Source organism: Physeter macrocephalus, chromosome 14, assembly GCF_002837175.3.
Source record: "Physeter macrocephalus isolate SW-GA chromosome 14, ASM283717v5, whole genome shotgun sequence".
Taxonomy (NCBI): Eukaryota; Metazoa; Chordata; class Mammalia; order Artiodactyla; family Physeteridae; genus Physeter; species Physeter macrocephalus.
In genome coordinates this window covers 62,638,195-62,655,558 of record NC_041227.1, presented here as the reverse complement: position 1 = coordinate 62,655,558, position 17,364 = coordinate 62,638,195, and the positions used below count along the sequence as shown (strand labels likewise).

The 17,364-nt window shown below is 47.0% G+C and overlaps 1 protein-coding gene across 2 annotated transcripts in view; it reads right to left on the bottom strand.

Moving 5' to 3' along the window:
* The window catches only part of EEF2K (eukaryotic elongation factor 2 kinase), a 62,897-nt gene continuing 45,533 nt past the window's right edge, over positions 1 to 17,364 (bottom strand). The window contains exons 13-19 of one of the 2 annotated variants that reach the window (XM_028498339.2): positions 17,142 to 17,204; positions 15,560 to 15,694; positions 15,238 to 15,426; positions 9,609 to 9,733; positions 5,528 to 5,706; positions 3,704 to 3,801; positions 1 to 771 (exon numbers count right to left, since the gene is read on the bottom strand). In XM_028498339.2, coding sequence (XP_028354140.1) covers positions 721 to 771; positions 3,704 to 3,801; positions 5,528 to 5,706; positions 9,609 to 9,733; positions 15,238 to 15,426; positions 15,560 to 15,694; positions 17,142 to 17,204 — 840 coding nt within the window. In that variant the 3' untranslated portion in view covers positions 1 to 720. Of the gene's footprint in view, positions 3,802 to 5,527; positions 5,707 to 9,608; positions 9,734 to 15,237; positions 15,427 to 15,559; positions 15,695 to 17,141; positions 17,205 to 17,364 lie in introns of both variants that reach the window. The other variant, XM_007103113.2, reaches the window with a different exon arrangement.

Genomic DNA, 17,364 nt, shown 5'->3' with positions numbered 1-17,364 from the left:
AACGAGAGGTACACATCCTTTATTTAAAGCAAACAGAAAACGTATGTGCCAAATCTATAAGTTTTTTTAATAAGAATTAGAAATGTTAAAAATCAAGAAACCTTGCATAAAAAAATCCAATTTTCAGCAGCTTGAAAAATTGGAAAATGGGGCAACACTGGGCCCACACCCCCCATGGGGACAAACATTCGGAGCTGAATCTGGGCTGCCTCTTTCAGGTGGGGCTGAGCCCTCCAATTCACCCCACCTCCACCCAGCTACTTCACTCATGTGTTACCAGGAGACATTTGAATTTGAGACCAGAAAGAAACCACTTTATTTGGAAAGGCAAAATGGAACTTAATATATATGCAAAAATAAATCTATAATGCAAGCCACTTCTCTGGGTCCACCCAGTGTCCACCTTGTCTAGGTTAATGGGGTACTGCAGAGATTAGAAAAGTGAGTAACAGGCACAAATGCAGAGAATATGCATATTTTATCTCCTTTCCCCCACACAAGCTGCATATACTTGTGTAAACATTTTTGATTTGGAAAACATGTCTAGTACTGCAGACAAATGTGCTGGGACGAAAGGAAATGAAGTCACTAAAACAGCAACAACAGTAATTTACCTGGCTTGGTTCATCAAGGTTGCATTTGATGATAAATTCCCACAGGGCCTCAGGTGAGGAGGAGGGGATAAGGATATCCAGGTGCACAGGGATTACGGATTTTTTCCTACTTACATCCATAAAGGCTGCTTTTTTTCTTTTTAAACCTACAGCAAAACTGAAAGAGACATTACACTCCAGTTTAACTTTAAATTTTATTCCCAGGATCCTCTAAATAAAAGCAGCTCTCAAATCCTAGCTCCAGCTTAGCCTCTAACCAGCAGGGTACTTGGAAAAAGTCTACCTTTCAGAACCTTGGATTCTCCATCTGTGATTGAAGATGTAAACTACATCCCCAACTGTTAATCTCCTGGACCTTCCCGTTTCTTGCACCTGAAAAGAGTCTCTGATGTCTCCCCAGTTGGGCTGGAATATCCTGGGGTTTTTTTGCTTTTTGCTTTTTTTTTTTGGCATGCCTAGCATTTGTGGAAAAAGATGCCCTAACCAGCTTTAGAAGGCACAGAACTAGCTTTTGAAAGTGGAATAAGTTCTGCTGGCTCAGAAGGATCTCAGTATTTTGCAGATCATTTTGCTCTCAATGGTCCTTAAAGAAGCATTTGCCTAGCTATCCCAGCCTCCTGCAGAAGGGGACTGCCCTGACATTAAGGCCATGTGAGTGGGTGGAATTACAGGGGTGACCGTTCAAGCCAATCCAGACAAGGAATCATTAACCGGTTGGAGGAACCAGAGCCACAAAGAGTGAGTGCTGTGACTAAGGCTGATTCTCCATTGTTCATGAATTTACTGAGTGCCTACTCTGTGCTAAGGCACTGTTTTTAAGTACTGGAGACCAAAATAAAAATTGAGATGACTCTTGCCCTCAGGGTTTAATATAGTAGCTCTTAAGTCAGGATTAGAGCAGGGGTTGGCAAACTGTAGCCCAGGAAGGCTGTTTTGTCAATAAAGTTTTATTGGAACGCCAGCCATGCTCATTCGTTTAGGTGTCGGTCACCGATGTTTCTGCACTACAATAGCAGGGCTAAGTAGTTGCAACAGAGACCATCTGGCCCTTTACAAAAAAGTTGCCGAGCCCTGCGTTAGAGGAAAGCACTGACATATAACTAAGAAATGAGACACGTAGTCAGGGGAAATAAATGATTTGCATAATAAAATCTCAAAGAGCAAGGAGGCTGGTTGAACTAACAAAAGCATGAATTTTATGAGGCTTGACACCTTTGAAGAGATAACTCAAAATAAAGTTGCTTCTAACTTACATTTAACAAATGCAAATTAACTACATGCACTGGTTTAAAACACACAAACAACTTGAGACAAGCCAACTACTTGACCTATGCAACCGGAAAAAGGGTGATCAGTTCCAACTTCTAAAGGAAACTGGTTGTGATGAGTCCAAATACAAAAACAGGGATACTGTCATTTATAGGTGCTCTACAGGATTTTTCAAGGGTAATTTTGACTCTGCCTGATTTTTCCTTTAGGGCACACTCTGAACTTTGGAACCTAATGCATGCACAGGGTCATGACTTCACAGTACTTAACACTAACATGCTAAAGAACCTGTCTTAATAAACAGGTAAGAATGGTTTGTATGGAAATTCCCTGGAGGTCCAGTGGTTAGGACCCTGACCTTCCACTGCAGGAGGAACCGGATTCAATCCCTGGTCAGGAAACAGTTCCCACAAGCCGAGTGGTGCGGCCAAAAAAAAAAAAAAGAATGGTTTGTATGTTACCCTCTGCTTTTTTTAATGTTGTCTGTTTTCTTTGCTATTTGAAACACCAACTGAAATCAAACTGGTGTTAAATCTGAATTCCTTCTAAAGAGAACGCTCATTAAATACAGATAGCCATAGCCTGGCCCTGGGGAAACCACTGGAATAAATGAGTGTTTATAGTTCTTGCCCTTTCATTCTCCAACAGCTTAGACAAATCTCAAGGGACTGCTGCTGAAAGCATCCTGCTGCAAATAACAAGAAAATCACCAAGCTTCAAGCAGAAAATGCCAAGGACAGGGGTTGGGGAGCAGATTCTTCATAAGAACACCAGGTGCTAAGAAAATACGGAGGAATATGGTACAAAGGGTACTTCAGTATATTGTGGATGCCGCCACTGAGATGCAGGGTACATGTCTGCTTGGAGGGCAGGCTCCAACTTTCCAAGCCACTGTCCTTACATGTAAAAGCTCTGAGGTGCACCCAAAAAGGTGCACAGTAGCTGATGGAGGAGTTAGAGGTAGTAAAAGTGTGCATATAAAAATCAAACCTGTTTTGTAAAGCCCACTGTAGAGAGCATGCTTCAGAATGGAATTTGGCTGTATTCCAGAAAGTAAGCTGCATTTCAGGAAGGACACTAAACTAAAAGATTAGAAAACATGGGAATTCCCTGGTGGGCCAGTGGTTAGGACACAGCACTTTCACTGCTGAGGGCCAGGGTTCAATTCCTGGTTGGGGAACTAAGAATCCCCCCGAAAAAGAAAACTGTGCAGGTCTTCCCCCATGGCAGAAGGGGGCCTGGGTGATGTACAGTCTCACATCCACCAAAAAATGCCAGCACACTTCCAAATGCTCTGAGAAAGAAGGCTTTGCACTAAGTCATGACACTACACACCCCATGGATAGTTAATGTGCAGCTCTACTGTACCCCATAGCATCCTGACTCAGGAAACACAGGCTCTGTGGGCCTGAGATTTCAGCCCAGCCTGAAAAGGCTGATGAGCAAAGTCTTAGTATTTTCCATCCAGGGGAGAAAAGATACATTTTCTTACATCTCATGACAAAAAACAACAATAACAACAACAAAACACAGAAGAAGAACCTCAAAGAGAAATGCTGGTTCATTAGGCTGCTTTTTCAATCCCCCTCCCCCAAAATGCTGCCCTAGGGGACAGCTGCAGTGTCTCCACTGGTAGCAAAGACATTTTCAAGAGTCAACAATAAAATACAAAAGTTGATTTACAACACACTAAAAATATTTGCCTCCTCCGGCCCCAAAACAATCCTAAATAAGTAAAGAAGTCTTTTTCTTTCCCCCACTCCTAGCCCTTTAGCTTGCGACTGGCTGGCAGTGATTTTTCCAGCAAGCTATTCCTCCACCTGTGCCCAGGCCTCCTCGGCTTTCTCGTAGTACTGGTTGGCCAGCCGGCCCTTCATGGCTTCCATTGCTGCCTCGGCTGCCTTGGTGTACAAGTCGCCTGAAAGAAAGTAAAGTGGGGCACAAAGAGGTGAAGCACCTGTTATTTTTGCCACCCAGTGTCCCCGACCCCCTCTCCAGATGATCACCCTGAGGTTACCCTTTCTTGCCTCTCCCTCCACATAATCTGGGTGGGGCTCTGGGTGGGCATGTGATTCAAGCCTGGCCAATCAAAGCACTTTCCCATTCCCCACCAGGCCACAGGGACTGGTCCACATTTAGGCACAGCCAATCAGAGTAAGCCATCTCAATAAGCACAGTGATTGGTTTAGGGATGGGTAGGTGATTCCAACTGAGCCAATGAGAATCAGGCTGAGGGATTTTACAGGGCAAATTGGGAATATATGAAAGTAGAAAAGATAAAGTATAAGAAATAAAAATTATGAACAACCTCATGTCAGTTCTGGACAGGTTTTGCCACCAAATGAATTTGTGCAAAACATATAAAAACACTTGGTTTTCAGAGCTTTTTGGATTTAGAAGTTTCAAATAAAGGATTGTAGAGTTGCAGTATTATTTGCTTGATTTTGTTACACCACCTTAAAAAAAAACTTTTAAACTTAGCCTCATCCTATACCTGTGAAATCAGGAGCTCAGTATATCATGTTATTCAGAAAAATACATATAGGGACTTCCCTGGTGGTGCAGTGGTTAAGAATCCACCTGCCAATGCAGGGGACACGGGTTCGATCCCTGGTCCGGGGAGATCCCACATGCCGCGGAGCAACTAAGCCCATGCACAACTACCGAGCCTGCACTCTAGAGCCCGTGAGCCACAACTACTGAGCCCGCACGCCACAACTACTGAAGTCCACGCACCCTAGAGCCTGCACACCACAACTACTGAGCCCGCATGCTGCAACTACTGAAGCCCGCGTCCCTAGAGCCTGTGCTCTGCAACAAGAGAAGCCACCGCAATGAGAAGCCCACGCGCTGCAAGGAAGAGTAGCCCCTGCTCATCACAACTAGAGAAAGCCCACACGCAGCAACGAAGACCCAATGCAGCCCCCCCCAAAAAAATACACATATATTTCATATATATATAAAAGTGTGAATCAACTGATGAATGTATAAACAAAATGTAGTATCTATACAATGGAATATTATTCAGCAATAAAAAGGAATAAAGTACTGATACATGCTACAACATGAATGAACCTTGAAAGAAGCCAAGACACAAAAGGTCACCTATTATACAATCCCATTTATATGAAATGACCAGAATAAGTAAATCTATAAAGATGAAAAGTAGGTTAGTGGTTGCCAGGGATGGAGGGAGGGGGAAATAGGGAGTCGCTGCTAACAGGTACCAGGTTTCATTCAGGCATGGTGGAAATGTTCTGGAATTAGGTAGTGCTGATGATGGCATAATACCGTGAATATACTAAAAACCACTGAACTTTACACTTTAAAATGTTGAATTTTATGTTATGAAAATGTCAGCTCAATTTGTGAATTAAAAACAAACCTCCCAAACTCCTAATATTTGACTATTAAAATATAAAAATGTTCGTCTGCATACCAACTGCATAAAGCCCTCTTCTAAGCCAGCATCATATGGGTATCCAGCCTGGCAAAAATACAGGGCCAGTACAAATCTTTCTCCCAACCAGAACTGAAAGAAGAGACTCAGTCTTGCATGTTGTTGTAATTCCCAGAGAGACAGGAATTATGTCTCTCACTGTCTAGCACTGTCCCATCCCAGGGGCAGGTCTGCCAGGACCTACCTGATCTCTGCGGGTTCTTCTCCAGCCCGCAGCCACCTGTGAACAGCATCTCTGCCTCCCTGGCCAGCAGCAGGTACCGGGGCTCATCGTGCATCCCATCATACTCCCCACCTTCATCACAGTCAGTTGTCTCCAGGGCAGTGTTGTACCAGAGTAGAGCCTCTGGCCAGCTTTGGGACCTTGCCAAGAGATACAGAGGAAAAGAGGGAAGTTACCATAGCAACAAGGCAGGAAGGAGGAGGTCCATCAGCAGGAAGGGTAAGTCAGGAATCCCTATGGGGCCACCACCTATGATTCAGGACCCACAGTACCCAATGCCACCACATCTAAAGGGTGTCATTTACATTGTAGATTTACATATTTATTACAATAGTGGTCAAGCAGTTTTCCCTAAAAAATTGGTATAGTACAACAATTTTCCAACAGATGGAAGTAGAGCATCTTGAAGAAGGGGAACATTTTCCTCATTTGCACAAAATCATCCTATGGGAATTCCCTGGTTGTCCAGTGATTAGGACTCAGTGCTTTCACTGCCGTGGCCCGGGTTCAGTCTCTGGTCATGGAACCAAGGTCCTGAAAGCCGCACGGTAAGGCAAAAATTAAAAAAAAAAATCACCGTATGGGTGATTTTTGCATTAGCAGTGGCTGGTATCCCAGCCAATTTGCCCTGTGACTCACACAGGAGAGAAGGTAGGGGGGGGACTCTCTGTCGAGGCCTCCAGAACCTTCTCACAGCAGTCATTCAGCCCCATCTTTTGCTCTGCCTCTTCTGGCCAGCTCTGGCTCTAGTCCAGCAAATGCAGAGTTTACCTGGAATAGCTGACTTCCCCCTTCTGGCTCTGCCCTCTACCCTCAACTCTTTCTCCTACTGCAGCACATGAATGGCCAAACCACGAAGGGCGTATGCTAAATTCAAGTTCCAGCTGAATCTGAACAATACAAAATAAAGAGCAAACAGGGCAGTGGGCTCTTTTCCTTGGGGTGTACTAATGCATATTACCAAACATGTGAGTAACTATTTAGAGTACATCAGGAAGGAGCAAAGAGAGACAGATAAGAAGGTCTATGGGCCTCATGAAATGTTCCAGGAGCAACAGCTATATATATATGGACCTGGCTCTACCCTCCAGTCTTAGCTCCTTTCAACCTCCTCCCATATGCCAGGCTCGTTGGGTCACGTTCTCCTCCCGGAGGCGCCAGCTCCTGTCTCTGCTCCTTGGCTTTTGTACCTGCTGCTCCCCTCTGCTTAGAACGTCCTTCCTTCAACTCTTCCCATAACTGGCTCCTCCTCTCTCCAACCTCAGCTCAACTTCTTCAGAGATGCTGTCCCCAAACACCCTATTTCTTATAATTACCTCAATCTGTAATTCTCCTGTTTACTTATTTACTTGCTTATTATGGTTTCCCTGACTAGAACAGAAGCCCCAAGAAGGTAGGGACCTTGTCTGTTCTATTCACTGCTGCATTCCCAGGGCCTGGCAAACAGCACAGCCTCTCTAAGTGTCTGTTGAAGTGGCTGGCTAGGATGGTGTCAGGAGATAACCTTGACTCCATTTTATTTTATAAAAAAGGGAAGTTATTTGAAAATTACTGGTGACACATCCAAAAAACCAGGGTTTTCACAGTGGATTGGAAGACACTAAACTAGATAATCTCACTTCTTTCAGCTTTGACCCTCCCCAGTCTTGAAGGGCAAGGCAGAATCCCCCTAACACATTAAATGTAAAAGGAGGAAAAGGGCCTACTCGCTCCCCTACCCAACTCTGCACCCAGCAGTTAGCATGTCTACCCTGCCTTGGAATTTCCAATGACTTTTCCTTGTCCTATTAGATGGTAACTTCTAAGGGGGTCAAAACCCCTTAAAATGCAAATAGCTGACCCTCAATTAATGTTCCCTGAATGCAAGAGGCTGGAGCTGGTTGGAATGAGGAAGAAGAGTAAGAAAAAGACTATAGCAGAAGCTATAGAAGAAAATCTTGATAGATTTAACTACAAAATATTAAAAACCAGCATGTCCCCAGACCCAATAAATAATGGTCATTGTGTGGCACATGTGCCATCCCCTGCCCCCCCAAATCTATGATAGCCATCTCTCTTTTTTTTTGGCCACACCTTGCGGCATGCGGAACTTCCCACACCGAGGATTGAACCCATGCTCCCTGCAGTGGAAGCGCGGAGTCTTAACCAAAGGACCACCAGGGAAGCCTTTTCTTTTCTTTTTTTTTTTTTTTTTTTAAATTTAACACTATCTTTTTTTTTTTTTTGGTAGCCATCTCAGAAAAAATTTTTAAAGCCAACTCATATACCAGAGTCAACAGTCTTAATATATTAAAATTTTTTACAGGGAATTCCCTGGTGGTCCAGTGGTTAGGACTTCACGCTTCCACTGCAGGGGGGCATGGGTTCAATCTCTGGTTGGGGAACTAAGATCCTGCATGCCACACGGTGGGCCAGGGGGAGGAAATATATATATATATATATATAAAATTCTTAGAAATCAAAAACAAAAAACCTATTGTCTCAAATTAAAAAGAGAAAGTAGACAGAGGACATAAAGAGAAAACACATACAGCAAAGATTTTTTTTTAAGGGCCTCAGATACAGATATTCAATGCCCAGCTCCAGCTCCCCACACCCATGCCGTGGTGCTTCCCCACTGCACTCAATGGGCACCACAGATGTTGGCATTTGATCGGACACAACTGTGTCGTGTCTGTTTTGTTTACCTCCCCTCCATGCCAGTGTAATTCTGAGTCCCCTAAGAAGCAGGTTAATGTACAGTCCACTGGAGGAGAGGTGAAAAGACCAAAGTTTTGGCTCCACTACTTACTGGCTACTTGACTATGGACAAGCCCCTTCACTTCTCAGAACTACAGTTTACTCATCCATAAAATAAGCCCCCAAATGCCTGCCCTGTCTGTGTCAAAGAGATGTGTTGGTTCATTCATTCAAACAACTACTGAGCCAGGCCCTGCACGAAGCACTGGGACTGAAGAGATGCAGGAGACCCAATTCTAGTTCTCAGTGAAATAAAATCACAGATATGAAAGTGCATCCAAATATAGGGGAGCATTACTGTTACAACACAGTAGATAGCTGACAAATGTTTGCAGGACATGTAATTCAGGCAGGATGTCATGTATCCAGACGTTTTAGACCCTGAGAGCGTGATATGACAGACCCACAGCCCTGACTTTCCTTCTAAACCCAGTGAGAGGGACGTGAAAACTTGACCCACAGAGGAGGGAACTGCCAAACTGCCCCAATCCTGGAGGTTTAGACAATGAATGTGCCCACCCTGCTCCCTGCGCCTGAGGACCACAGGAGGAAGCCGAGATCCACTGGGAGCCACAGAGGGTGAGCAATGGGTCCCACTAAGAGTTCAATTCCCCCAACCGTCCTCTGCTCCTGGACTTCTGGGACCTCCCACTGGGCAAGCCAAAGAGCCGAGATGAAGCCGCCATTCTCCTCTCTTCCCACCGCAGAATCCAGTCCTGGCATCTCTGCCAGAGGGATAACTGAAAAGCTGTTGACACCTGCAGGGTTGTAACCATCGGGAGGTCTTAACCACTCTGGAAAACTCACACCAGGCTTGAACTCCCCTCTGGAGCTTGCTTCCTTCCCTCCCCTCCCTCTCAGAAGTGAAAAATAGTAAGAATAAAAACAAAAGTAGGAAGAGTCAATTAAAATCACCCCTAATTCTAACATCCAAGGACAACCGCTCTGGGCCTGATGCTACATATCCTTTCAAACCCTTTCTCAGGCAAATCTTTACATAAAATGGCTAAGATGCCATTTATCTCTCACTTTATGTGCCAGGTACAGTGAGGATTACAGGCGGCGTCTCATTTAACCCTCAGACAATGACACACAACCACCCTAGGATGCAGGTTCTATAATAGTTTCCATTATACACGGTGAAGAAACTGAGGCCAGGGAGGTAAAACTACTTGCCCATGGTCACTGGGCTGGTACTCAGGGGAGCCACATCTGGAACCCAGGTCTGTCCTAACACCGGAGGGGAAGCTCCCACCTGCAGCCCAGGTTCCCACCAGTGCCACCTGAGCCATGGCCACAGTACCTGTCTGGGCTGAGGTTCTGGCCAGTGTCAAAGGCTCGTGCCACCAAGATCATGGACTGTCTGTCGCCAGCTTCAGCTGCCTTCAGTAAGTAATCAAATCCTTTGGTTTTATTCTCTTCTGTCTCCTGTTAACACACACCAAAGACGGGGAGAGAAAAGGAAATGAGGCTTACACAGGAGGGGCTGCCAGAATCTCACTCATCAATCTTTTCCCTGTTTTCTTGAAGTTTTGAGAGCTCCAGGCTGGGGCTGCTGTAGAATTGCACATTGTGAAAAAGAGAACAGGGCTTCCCCTGCTGCAAAGAGCTCCTGGGGGTTCCCATCAGGCAGGGAGAAATGGAAGCTTAGTTCACTCCTGCTCGCTCTCCTCTATCTGCTCTGATTCCTCCAGAGACCACATCATCTCTCGCCTCCAGCAGGGGCTCCCTGCTTCCGATTCTTTTTACATTTTTTAGCACCTTTATTGAGATATAACTCACATAACGTACAACTCACTCATTTAAAGTGTACAACTCAGTAGTTCTTAGTATAATCACAGATTGTGCAACCAGCACCATAATCAATTTCAGAATATTTTCATCAAGCCAAGAAGGATTCAAAACACCATACCCCCTAACCATTACCTCCCAATTGTTCCATCCCACCCAGCCCTAGGCAACCACTCACCTACATTCTGTTTCTAGAGATTTCCCTATTCTGACCATTTTATATAAATGTAATCATATAACATGTGGTCTATGGACTTCCCTGGCGGTCCAGGGGTTAAGAATCTGCACTTCCCTTGCAAGGGACGCGGGTCCGATCCCTGGTCAGGGAACTAGGATCTCGCATGCCGCTTGGCTCAGCCAAAAAACAAAACAAAACAAAAAACATGTGGTTTAGTGTGACTGGCTTTTTTCACTTGGCGTAAATTTTTTTAAAATAAATTTATGTATTTTATTTATTTATTTTTGGCTGCATTGGGTCTTCGCTGCTGCTGCGCGCGGGCTTCCTCTAGTTGCAGCAAGTGGGGGCTACTCTTTGTTGCGGTTCGTGGGCTTCTCATTGCAGTGGCTTCTCTTGTTGCAGAGCACACGCTGTAGGCACACGGGCTTCAGTAGTTGTGGCTCGCGGGCTCTAGAGCGCAGGCTCAGTAGTTGTCGCGCACGGGCTTGGTTGCTCTGCGGCATGTGGGAATGAATCTTCCCGGACAAGGGCTCGAACCCGTATCCCCTGCATTGGCAGGCGGATTCTTAACCACTGTGCCACCAGGGAAGCCCTGGGATAAAGTTTTCAAGGTTCATTCATACCGCTTCTATCAGTGTTTCATTCTCTTTTATGGCCAAATAACATTCCATTGTATGAATATATCACAATTTGTTTATCTGTTCATCAGTCATCAGATGATGACATTTGGGTTGTTTCCACTGTTTGGCTATTATGAATAATGCTGCTATGAACATCTGTGTGCATAGTTTTAGTGTGGATGTATGTTTTTATTTTGGGGGATATATATACCTAGGAGTAGAATTGCTGGGTCACATATAGCTCTATGTTTAGCCTTTTGAGGAGCTGTTTCCCACAGTAGCTGAACTACTCTACATTCCCTGCTTCCATCCTGCTTCTCCGATATCCATCCAGAGAGATGCTATAAGCCCAGGTCAGGTCATGTTACTCTATCAAAGCTGCTCTAAGACTTCCTATCTCACTCGGAGACAAATCCAAAGCCCTCCTATCAGCCTATGAGGCCCTTCTCAACCTTCAGGATTCAAGAAGCGTGGCTGGGCCTACCAGTTGTCCACCATATCCATTCTCCTCTGCCATATTTTTGCTGGCACATGGCTGACCAGCTAAAAACTACATTTCCCAGCCTCTCTTGCAGCTGGAATCAGCGTCCTAATAACAAGAGGCCTATCCACTCTTTTTAAAAAAAATTTATTTGTTTTTATTTTTGGCTGTGTTGGGTCTTCGTTGTGGTGTGCGGGCTTCTCATTGTGGTGGCTTCTCTTGTTGCGGAGCATGGGCTCCAGGCACGTGGGCTTCAGTAGTTGAATGTGGGATCTTCCCGGACCAGGGCTTGAACCCGTGTCCCCTGCACTGGCAGGCAGACTCTTAACCCCTGCGCCACCAGGGAAGCCCGTATCCAGTCCCTCCTGATCTCATTCCCTGTCACAATTTCCCCCCAGCACTTAAGAACAATGCTTGGCACAGGCAGTGCTCAATAAAGGTCAGTTATTTTTACTTCTGTTGGAAATATTTTCATTTGTTAATTATTTTCTGTATTACAACCTTATCTGCCTGAAAAGTTTGCTGTTGTGAATAAGAACCTAGGATGGTGCCCAGAGTGTAGGAGATACTCAGAAAGCATGTGCTGGATAAACGAATGTCTTAGCAAGACAACAGGAAAAGGTCCTAAGAATGGGGGCTTTGGGGAAAGCGGGAGATGGGCCAGCAGCCTTTCAGGGCATGTGGCCATGGTTTTCTTTGCTGCCAGATTCTGTCCTGGAGAGAAAGGCCTTTGGGACACCTGCAGATGAGCAAACTGAAATGGCTTCTACATCCCTTTACAAAGGTGCTCGGGTGCAGCTCGTGTAAACAGCCTGAGATCACAGGGAGAGTTACCAGGGAGTCTCAACGAGAGTGGTCTCCTCAGTCCTGGCCCCTAACCACTCATCCTGGACCCTGGCATTCCTTTATTCAGGCCTCAAACCTTTCTGAGTGTCCTCTCTGTGCCAGATGCTGGGAGAACAGGCCAAACGCAGTGGGTACGCTGGAGCCGGCTCTGCAGGCTTGTGAGAACCAATGTGAAAGCAAGCCAGTGGTAAAACACAGCCATTATTAAAAATTAAATTATGTAAACTTACAATTAAATGAAAGGTAACAAATACCCAAAGCTCATCACTTCCTAATTATTTTACTATGTTTTACTCTTGTCTGTCCTCTTGAGGTTATTTATATCTATTGCAGGCCTTCTCAACCTTGGCGCTACTGGCATTTTAGATGACATGATTCTGTGTCGCAGGGGCTGTCCTGTGCATTGTACATGTTTGGCAGCATTCCTGCCCTCTACCCACTAGATGCCAGTTGCACTCCCAGAGTTGTGACAACTGAAGACGTCTCCAGACACTGCCAAGTGTCCCCTGGAGAAGGAGGCGGCAAAATGACTGGCCGAGAACCACCAGTCTGTGGAATCTTCATGATGGAAATGCTATATAATGGTGTGCTGTGGTGCGTTTCCTGCAACTCCGTGCTCAGTGATGTCATCTTAGTGCTTGCACATTGGCCATGGTAGAAGCAGTTATACCGCGAGATGGCAAAACATATATTAATAATGCAGACTAATTTGAAAGTGTGCCATGTCTGCAGCCATTACATTGTGACTAGCACAAGAAACTGGAGAAACATTCTTCAGTATTTAAAACTATCGTCTGATTCAGCAAAGAAGTTGCTGGTATCAGCAGCAAATAAATGAAGTTCCAACTCTGACAAAGGACTTGCTTATTTCATTTTCATCTTACTAAAGTAAGTGAAAGTATCAACCAGTATCTAATGTCAGAACTTCACGCTTCCATCAACTGCAACCAAAGGTGGGCTACAGACATGAGTTCCACAAAAATTAGCGAAGGAATTCTGTGAGGATCTATTGACTATATAGATTTCACAATAGAGTATTTTTATGATTTGTAAACTGTATGCTCCACATTCCTTACATCAGTAAATGTATAATAAACTTACAAGTAGATGTATAGTAAACGTACATACACATATGTGCAAACATTCCCTCCCCACCTGCAAGAGCCAGTTGCTGAGCATTTATCAGCACACCACTGGCTAAATGAGATACATTCAGTCCACTCCTCAGATATATTCATGCTCCACTCCTCAGGGAGCACGGAGACGAGAGAAAGAGGAACCAATCATCCGCCTGTCAAAATCCCCTCCCCCAACCAAGCGTGCCCTTCACCATCTAAAACAGGAAATAAAAATGGCTGTAAGTTATCCCTGACCGCATGCCAAAGGATGTATTTGACTGAACCATATGAAACTGCCAATAGTCTATCTTCATGACCTACAAAAATGGTTCAACTTAATATGTCCAAGTCTGGTCACTGCAGCAATTTTTGAGATATCGTAAGAATGGAACCAACCCAAGTGTCCATCAACAGGGCACAGGTTAAATAAAGTACCTGTACAATGGAATGTTACTCAGCTTTCAGAAAGAATGAGGAAGCTGTCTCTACAGCACTGAGGGAAAAAGTCTGCAGGACACTGCAGAAATAGGGTCTTTCCAAACAGACAGATGTAACTCGTTAAGACGAGGGCAGACTGGAGTAGGGTGGGCCCTAAACTCCACAGGACTGGTGTCTTCGTAAGAAGAGAGACACAGAGGCACAGAGACACACACACACAGAGAAAAGGCCATGTGAAGATGGAAACAGAGATTGGAGGGATGTACCTACAGACCAAGGAACACCCAAGATTGCCTCCAGTCACTAGAAGCTAGAAAATCATGGCCTGTCAACACACTGATTTTGGACTTCTGGCCTCTAGAACCGTGAGAATGAATTTCTGTTGTTTTAAGCCCCCCAGTTTGTGGTTATTAGTTATGGCAGCCCTAGGAAATGAATAGCCTCTTGGAATTACATGTGAGAAACTAATAATGATGGTTACCTGTTATCAGGAGAATGAGAAGATGGAGGAAAAGGTGGGAGGGAGATTTTTCACTGTAAACCTTTTCACATTAAAAAAACTTTTAGTCACTTGAATGTATTAACTATTTTAACAGTTAAATAAATCAAGGACTTTTGGGTGCCTCCCCACACCCTCTTCCAGTCTGAGACCCCCAACCTGCTGGGCCATGGTGAGGCTCACAGAGAAGGGCTGGTGCCCTGTGCCCACACCAAGCCCAGCCTCGTCCGGCTGCAAGCCTGGCCCACGTGACAGAGCTGGAGACATTTACGCTGGGAGCACGTGCACACCAAGGGCCTCTCAACTTCTCTCAGGAAAGGATCACACTCCCTAGGCCACGTCAGGTCCCGTCCACTGTGCCCATAGACCAGGGGAGTGATGAGGGAGCAGACACCCTCACGGATTCCCATCACACCCATCCTGCACGGGCCCCTCTCCAGCTTCATCTCCTGCACCTTCTCCTCACGCTCCACACTCGGGCTGCACGGATCGCCTCCTGTCCTCTCACCCCAACCCTGTCTCCCCAGGGCCTGGGCCCGCGCCGTCCCCTCTGCGCACACTCCCCCTCCCACCCTCTGCCTGGCTGACTCCACTGGGCCTGCAGGTCTACCTTAGGGATCCCTTTATTCATTCGTTCCACAAACGAATGCTGATGATCTAGTGTGTGCCAGGTCTGTTCTAGCCACTAGGGACAGAGCTGGAACTGCCAATCAAGAAACCCCAGCTACGGCCCTTCCTCATTTATTTGTAGCAGCATCGTCTGCTTTTCCCACCGCAGCACGTCGCAACTGCCCGGGAATGTGACTGTCACCTTCCACTCAGTCCCCAAGGCCGGAGACCAGTTCTATCAGCGTCAACTAACTTGGAAGTGCCTGGTCCCAAACCGATGCTCGGGAAATTTCCGAGGCATAAACCCAGGGAGGGAAGGGTGATGGGTTGACTGAGCCTCCACCCCCCTCACCTTCAGAGAGACGTCCGCCAGGATGTGGTGGGGCAGCTGCGAGTACATGAGTCCCAAGCCCACGATGGCCTCCAGCTCGCCGAGGTCGGCCGCGTGCTCCAGGTGGAAGATCGCCGACTCCTGGTCCCACTCCTCGTCCTTCTGGCAGAAGCGCCCGCCCTCATGGTAGCGCACCATGGCCAGATGGACCTGCCACACAGACGGCAGGTGGGCCTGGCTGCCTGGAGGCCGCAGCCGCGGCCGAGGGCCTCCCAGCCAGCCTGGGGGAGGAAGCGCTTCTTGGGGGAGGTGCCGGGTAAATGCAGAGAGGGCATCACCCTACCTTCCCCAAAATGGACTTCCCAATTCTCTTCTCAAGGTCCAGAGCATTGAGCCTCTGCACTTCCAGGGCCACGGCTGAAGGCCTCGTCAGGTGGAGACGGGAGGAGTTGAGGAGATTCCACTTCTCCACACAGACCTGAAGGGAGGACCGGGCATTTACAGGCCAGAGAAGCGAGGGGCTGGGGATGGACGCACCCTCCCAGCTGCCAAAGTCGGCCTGGCAAGTTAAGGGGCGCGGACCTGTGCGGTGTCAAGTTTTCTTGGCCAAACCCGGCTCCATTTCCAGTCACTTGAATTATGCCAGCTTGTGGGCGCTGAGGGAATGTTGTAGCAACAGGACACAAAGGCTAGCACACTGCACTGCAGCAGTTCAAAGAAGTGTCTCCTCACTTATCCATCTGACTTAGGTCGGGGAGTTTCGACCCTGAGCTGCTCCTCTGCCAGCTCCCCACACAAGGCACCAGAAGAGCCTGGCTTCAGACCTGGCAGCAAATCCACTGTGCTTTCCCTGTGCAACCACAGGGTGCTTCAGGAGATGGGCTTAGAAAACACATCACATCTCCCAGCTAAAAACACCCCTGTCCAAAGTTCTCGCAGGACAGAGCCAGGCTGCTGTGTGTGTATGTCTGTGTGTACACACACTGAACATCCTACCATGCACAGGGCGTCCTCCACCAAAAAAAATGACCCAGCCCGGAATGTCAGTGGTGCTGGGATCGAACGACCCTGCCTCCGCACCACGCTGTGGCCTTGACCCGATTGAGAAATACCTTGTGGTTAGGAAATACTGCGTGATAAATAATCTGTGTTCTGGAAGCAGCAAGAGTCAAGCCTGCCCTGGGGATCAGGGAAGACTCCTGGAGAAGGTGCCCCTGGGGGCCAGCCTGGGAGAGCAGACAGGCCTGAGGAGATATGACCACAGGGGAGGAAGGACCTTGCAGGCAGGAGAGAGACTCGCCTTAGCAAAGGCTGGAGGGTGAGAGGTTCAAAATGTGGTTCCGAGTCAGCTAGAGAAGAGCGTTTCGGAGGCTGGTCTTTCCCACACCGGCCTGATGATAATCACCTGAGATACTTCTTCCAACTATTAGCCGGGTAACCTGGGGAGAGTCGCTTAAGACCCCCTTTCTCTCATACATCAGAAGAGGATGAATAACATTAGCCTGTCTCAGTGGGTGGCTGCAAGAATTAAATTTTGGGGGGCTGCACCACGCAGCTTGTGCGAACTTCCCCAACCAGGGATTGAACCCGGGCCACGGCAATGAAAGCCCGGAATTCTAACCACTAGGCCACCAGGGAACTCCCTAGACGTAAGTTAATGTATACTGGAAGGCGTTGTGAGCTGTGGCCTCCAGGACAGGCCATCCTGATCTTCTCTAATTCTCCCCGCTGATCCCGCAGCATCACACCCAGGAGCTCAAAAAGTATTTGCCGAGGGGATTGGCTCCTTTGCAAAATCGTCCTTTAGGAGACATGTGAAGCACCTGGGCGGGCAGAAGTGACATGACGTGAGGGGGAAGAAACAGAAACAGAGTCTGAAAAAGGCAAGCACGCAGCCACGACGAGGATTCCCGGGGGCACATTACCCGTCCGCAGCTGCCCAGGCTGTCTTCGTCCGACTCATACCTCCGGTTACCGTTTGAGTGGCCCTGATGGAGACACAGATTAGAGTGATCCAAAGAGCAGCCCTTCTCCCAAGAACCTCCTCCTGGGGAACTGGTCCAGCCCTCCCAGGGGATCCTCCTCAGGGAACTGGCTCGGCCCCCCAGGAAGCTGGCACCTTCGTCTGCCAAGCAGAGAGGATGCTGG